At 62.5% G+C, this 5,142-nt stretch overlaps 2 protein-coding genes across 10 annotated transcripts in view; both read left to right on the forward strand.

The window, feature by feature from the left end:
- Window positions 1-787: 787 nt before the first annotated feature.
- CIRBP (cold inducible RNA binding protein) lies at window positions 788-4,363 on the forward strand. 9 transcript variants are annotated; one of them, XM_029919322.1, is made up of 8 exons: window positions 788-1,013; window positions 1,090-1,196; window positions 1,288-1,440; window positions 1,513-1,594; window positions 1,677-1,747; window positions 2,122-3,816; window positions 3,927-4,054; window positions 4,209-4,363. In XM_029919322.1, exons 1-6 carry the CDS (start codon window positions 911-913, stop codon window positions 2,182-2,184), a joined length of 579 nt encoding a protein of 192 aa, XP_029775182.1. In that variant the 5' UTR covers window positions 788-910; the 3' UTR covers window positions 2,185-3,816; window positions 3,927-4,054; window positions 4,209-4,363. The 9 variants fall into 9 exon arrangements, with proteins under 9 accessions (XP_029775182.1, XP_029775173.1, XP_029775174.1 ...); XM_029919313.1 differs by having other exon boundaries at window positions 905-1,013; window positions 2,122-3,303; XM_029919314.1 differs by having other exon boundaries at window positions 905-1,013; window positions 1,680-1,747.
- A 722-nt stretch (window positions 4,364-5,085) lies between these two features.
- Window positions 5,086-5,142, forward strand: part of LOC115273337 — a 1,872-nt gene continuing 1,815 nt past the window's right edge. Inside the window, exon 1 of the mRNA XM_029916354.1 lies at window positions 5,086-5,138. Coding sequence (XP_029772214.1) covers window positions 5,086-5,138 — 53 coding nt within the window. The remainder of the gene's footprint in view (window positions 5,139-5,142) is intronic.

Raw genomic sequence — 5,142 nt, forward strand, 5'->3', positions numbered from 1 at the left:
CGGCGGCGTCACGCCCCTGGGCGGGGGCTTCGCCGGGGCGGGCCCGGGGTGGAGTTCGCCCCGCCGGCGGCGATGGGCAGCGGGACACCGGGCCAGCCTGCGGCCGGAGGGCGTCTTTCCCTCGGGCCAGGCCCTCCGCGAGAGGGACGCCACCGCAAAATGGCGGCCTCGAGCGCGCAGCAGCGCCCAGCGAAATGGCGGGAGTGTCGGTTTCCCGGATGGAGTGGCGCAGGGCGTGCGCGGGGCGCATGCGCGCGGCGGTGGGCGGGGCCACGTTGCGTGGCCCGGGCCTCCGCTCCCGGTTTCCCGCGGGAGGCGCGCGAGCGGCACGCAGTTCTGACGCCGTTCGCGTCGCCTTCTGGCGTGTCTCCAGAGGTCTTGGGCGGAGGTTCCCCCAGCCCTTCAAGAGTCGGCCCCACATGCCAGGCTCCACGGCGGAGCTTCTGCCCGCGCTCAGTGCCCAGTCACCCACCCCTCTCAGACGCCCTACAGTGGACCAAGCACTCTGCCACTCCCCACCCCGATGGTCTGAGCCCGCGTACGGAGGGGAAACCCCGAGGTGCGCTCGGCCGGTGGCGGCCGACGCCTGCTTTCCGCGTCCAGCCTTAAGCATCCCCTGAGACAGTCACCCGGGTGAAACCCTGGAGCCCCACAGCCAGAGCGGCACCGAGGGGTCCCCGGGCTGCGGGGCGGAGCTGGGCTGCGCACAGGAAAGGAGCGAAGGGCCGGGTGGCCCAGGAATGAAAAGCTGCCCGGAATTTAGAAGTTCTAGGTGTGGATTTGAGGGGACAGAGGGAGCATTCCAGGGCTTACCCGACAGGCCTCTGGCTGGCTTGTGCGAGGAGGAGGGGGAGCGGTGAAACCCCGGAGCGTTCGGTGAGGAATTCAACAGCGTTTGCTACAGGCCGCCATGGCATCAGACGAAGGCAAGCTTTTCGTCGGAGGCCTGAGCTTTGACACCAACGAGCAGTCACTGGAGCAGGTCTTCTCAAAATACGGGCAGATCTCGGAAGGTGCGGCCGGTGCGGGGCTGGCGGGGCGGGGCTGCCGCGGGAGAGCTAGGTGCAGACTCCGATCTCTCCTGTGCAGTGGTGGTCGTGAAAGACAGGGAGACCCAGCGGTCCCGAGGCTTTGGATTTGTCACATTTGAGAACATCGACGATGCCAAAGACGCCATGATGGCCATGAACGGGAAGGTGAGGGCTGCTGCTCGGGGCCGCAGAAGGCGCGAATTTGCAGGCGGGCGCCCGCCTCTGAGAATGGGGAAGCCTGGGTTAACCGGCGCAGGTCTCTGTTTCCAGTCTGTGGACGGGCGGCAGATCCGAGTGGACCAGGCGGGCAAGTCGTCCGACAGCCGCTCCCGCGGGTACCGAGGTGGCTCCGCTGCGGGCCGCGGCTTCTTCCGAGGGGGCCGAGGCCGGGGCCGTGGGTTCTCCAGAGGTAAGTGCCATGCTCAGGGCCTGGGGCCACTGCTGGAAGGCACTGGCGCTCGGCTCCTATCTCTGCCTGCAGGAGGAGGGGACCGAGGGTACGGAGGGAGTCGGTTCGAATCCAGGAGTGGGGGCTACGGAGGCTCCAGAGACTACTACAGCAGGTAAGGGTGTGCGCCTGTGGGCCCAGGGCAGGGCCACTCTGCCACCACCGCCGGCATAAGTGGCCTGAAGTATCTTTTGCAGCAGGAGTCAGGGTGGCGGCTATGGTGACCGGAGCTCGGGCGGGTCTTACAGAGACAGCTACGACAGTTACGGTAAGTCGCGCTCCTGGGGCCTGCAGCGGGGGCTCAGTAAGCCTTGGCACCCTGCGCGAGCGACGCTCACACTTTGTCACCGTGCTTCCCCGTAAGGGACAACACTGCCCTTTCGGGCTCTGTGCCAGCAGCCATTTCTACCACAAAACATAAAGGCAGAACCAGAGTGACCACGAAGCAAAGGGAGAGTGAGGGCCCCTCCCCAACAGGCAGCAGAAGTGCATGCGCGCCCTGCCTGCCGCCCGCCCTCGGCTGGTGGGGGGGTTGGGGACTCCCGAGGCTGCCGGCGCCCTCCAGGTCTGGGCCCGGGAGCGGATGCTGCGTCTTGTCTCGTGCTTCAGTGCCTTTACACTGTCCCTGCTTCTTGTTCTCAGCTACACACAACGAGTAAAAATCCTTCCTGCTCAAGATCGTCCTTCCAATGGCTGTATATTTAAAGATTTTGGGAGCTTCGCTGAATCGTTCGTGTGTAGTGAACACACCTTGTACCCCACTTTTGTAGTCCTGTCCGTTCTGATCTTGTGAAACAGCCTGACTGCTTCTGACCCCCAGCTGCCTTCGTTCCTAGGTTTCTCTTCTTAAGGAAGCATTGTCAGTTTTTAAGGGTTTTAAAAACGTTCTGAAAAGCATTTCAGATTTTACTATTTTCTTTTTACCACGAGTCATAAGTTTTTAGGAAATCCTTGGGGGTTACGTGGGTTTTGGTTGTGTTGCCTTTTTCGTTACTCTTTTTAGTGGGGTCGGGTGCCCCGATTCACTTCTAAGAATTACTGGACTCTGAGTCCACTTTTTGTTGGAAGCTGAGCAAGCTGTGGCTCTTTCCCAGCTCTGTGTGCCGTTCTCTGCGTGCGGCGCGGCGGGGGCGGCCCGGCCGTGCTGTGTACGAACCACAGCAGAGTTGCAGATGTCCCTTCTAGAGGGTCTTGGAAATGTTTATTGACATTGTCTTTTTTTACTGGAAGACGTATGCATAACCCATTGATGTTGTATTTGAAGTGGTTAAGGAATTCTTGTACGCAGTTTTTTTGGCTTTACGAAGCCGATTAAAGGACCGTCTGAAACAAACCTTGCTCTGACAATTGCCCTTTCATTGCACAGCACACTCCCTGCTCTGGCTTCGAAGCAGTCCGAACAGAGCAGAAAGGGCAGTTCGAGAAGTAGGTCTGCTAGTTCCGCCTGAGGCCCTTGGCGAGCTAGACGGGGAAGGCAGGATAGATGGGCGCTGGCCGGCCCCCTGACAGCCGACTGCCATCAGGCCCAGTGCGGTGTGCAGGAGGGCGCCGGGGCGGGCAGCTTAGCGAGGGACGGTGGACGTTCGGGCACAGGACGGCGGCGAGGAGCAGGCCGACGGCGGGCGGCGGGCAGCGTCCCTGGGCGACCGCGGACTGACCGGCTGGTTAGCTAGCTCTGCCCTTGTTTACAAGTTCTGAGCCTTCACCGCTAGCCTATGGAAGCTGCAGCCCTCGGAGGACAGAAGTGTTGTGCGCCCAACAGCCCTCTGAGACGAAGCTGCCCCCTTGGCTAGCTCGTATGTGGAGATAGCCCTGTAATTCGAGGTAACTCCTTTCGCTCGTGTCCGCATCCCTCCTCTCGTCAAGAGCTCTTTGAGAGTAAAGTTACGTACCTGGGGAATGTTCCTTTGACATTTTCTTTTCCATTTTTCTTTCCTTTTTTTTAAATTAATTTTTTTAATCGAGCTAGAACTAAAGTCAGACTTCAGCCGTTTACCCTTCCCCGCCTGTGGCCAGGCGAGCGGCCTGGGCAGTCATGCCACAAGAGTAGGTTCGATCCGTAAGCAGGATTGGATACCACCGAATGCCCTGCCTTTTGGGATTTTTGTTCATCAAAAGTCTTTTCCAGACCTCCTTCCCTCAGGCTTCCAACCGGCTCTCTGTTGTCCGTTGCCGCCAGGAGTCTTTCCCAGAGCCCGCACCGTTCTCGGGCAGCTCCATCCCGGTCGGCTGGCTGGCTCTGCTTAAGGGCGGAGCGCGGCCTGGCCCACCTGAAAGGCGCAGGCCCACCCTGGGCACACCAGCCTGGCACGGGGCCTCTGCCAGGACGGCCCTGAGGTCTAGTTTGAGACCCTCCTAGGAGTTGTGGATGGGTTCAGGGGAGGTGGGGAGGGGCAGATGTGACCCGTGGCCAGGACACTGGGCGTAATGCTGCTTTGCTTTGGCAGGTTGAAGGGAAGCCAGCGTGACTCGGAAGTGTGGCCAGAGAGCAGTGAGTGGGGGTAACTGTCCCAGAGGGGACCATCTGGAAGCGAGAGCCAGAGGCGCAGCCACTGGTCTTTGAATCATGTCCCCTGTAAGTGCTTTTTAGGGTGGGTGATGGGAGGCCCTCTGGCCCTGGTACTGGCCCCTCTGGTGGGTTCTCCTTTCCTGGCCTGCCCTCTGTGACCCCGGGGCGGGGCGGGGCTCTGTGGGGTTCCCCTGCAGCCAGCTCTTCCTCTCTCCCGCAGGCGCTCCACTGGGGAGACTGAGGTGCTAGTGGCTTGAGCTGCTCCTGGAGGAAGGCGTGTGGCCTGGGCACCAGGCCGCAGCCAGGACTCATCCTCACCGGATGCAGGGCCTGCAAGTCGGATTTCAATAAACGGCTGGTGTGTCCACACAGAAATCGGAGTCTGGCTTGGGACGCGGCCCGGAAACTTGGGTGGGAAAGGGATTCGGGGGAGAGTCCGCTGGAGAAAGCCTCTTGCCCTTGTTCAGGGCACACGCTGGACCCAAGCCAGAAAGACCACCCGGTCACTTCATTGTCCCCTTGGGTGGTTCTCTCAGGTTGTGAGGGGCACAGGCTGAGACGTGGTGGTGCTCCCCAGGCCCCCGCATCTGGGGCGGGCACCTTGGCAGAGTGACCCCCAGAGCCTTCCATCTGTGCTCCCTGCAGGGCGAGCTTGCTTCCCAGGCTGCTTGGGGTTGACCCTGGCGCGCTCCCCTGCGCCACGGGTGGGGGAGGGGACAACGGCCTAAGTGCCCACCGGTGGGGGCCCCTCCCTCCCCGAGGGTTAGAGCTCCTGGCTCTGAGGGTCCGGAGAGCATTACGACAGGCCGCGCTGCGTGGAGTGGCCTCGTCCCCCACGCGGGTCTTTTGACCCCACTGTGCCTTAGGAGCCGCTCTCCCAAGACGAGGCCTGGGCTCCGGGGCGGGGCCTACAGCCCAAGGTGCGCGCGCAGCCGATGGGGCACTGGGCCGCGAGCGCCAGCGGTAGGCGCGGTAGGGGGCGGGGCGCTGGCGGGCGATAAGCCCCGCCCCCGCGAGCCATTGGCTGGGGCCGCCCCCACGCCAGTGAGTGACAACGGCTCGCGCGGGCGGGGCACTGCCACCGCTTCAGCCGGGCCATGGGGCCGTGCGTGCCGCCGCTCCTGCTACTGATGCTGCGGGCGCTGCTGCTGTCG

The sequence above is a fragment of the Suricata suricatta genome, chromosome 12, assembly GCF_006229205.1.
Source record: "Suricata suricatta isolate VVHF042 chromosome 12, meerkat_22Aug2017_6uvM2_HiC, whole genome shotgun sequence".
NCBI lineage: Eukaryota > Metazoa > Chordata > Mammalia > Carnivora > Herpestidae > Suricata > Suricata suricatta.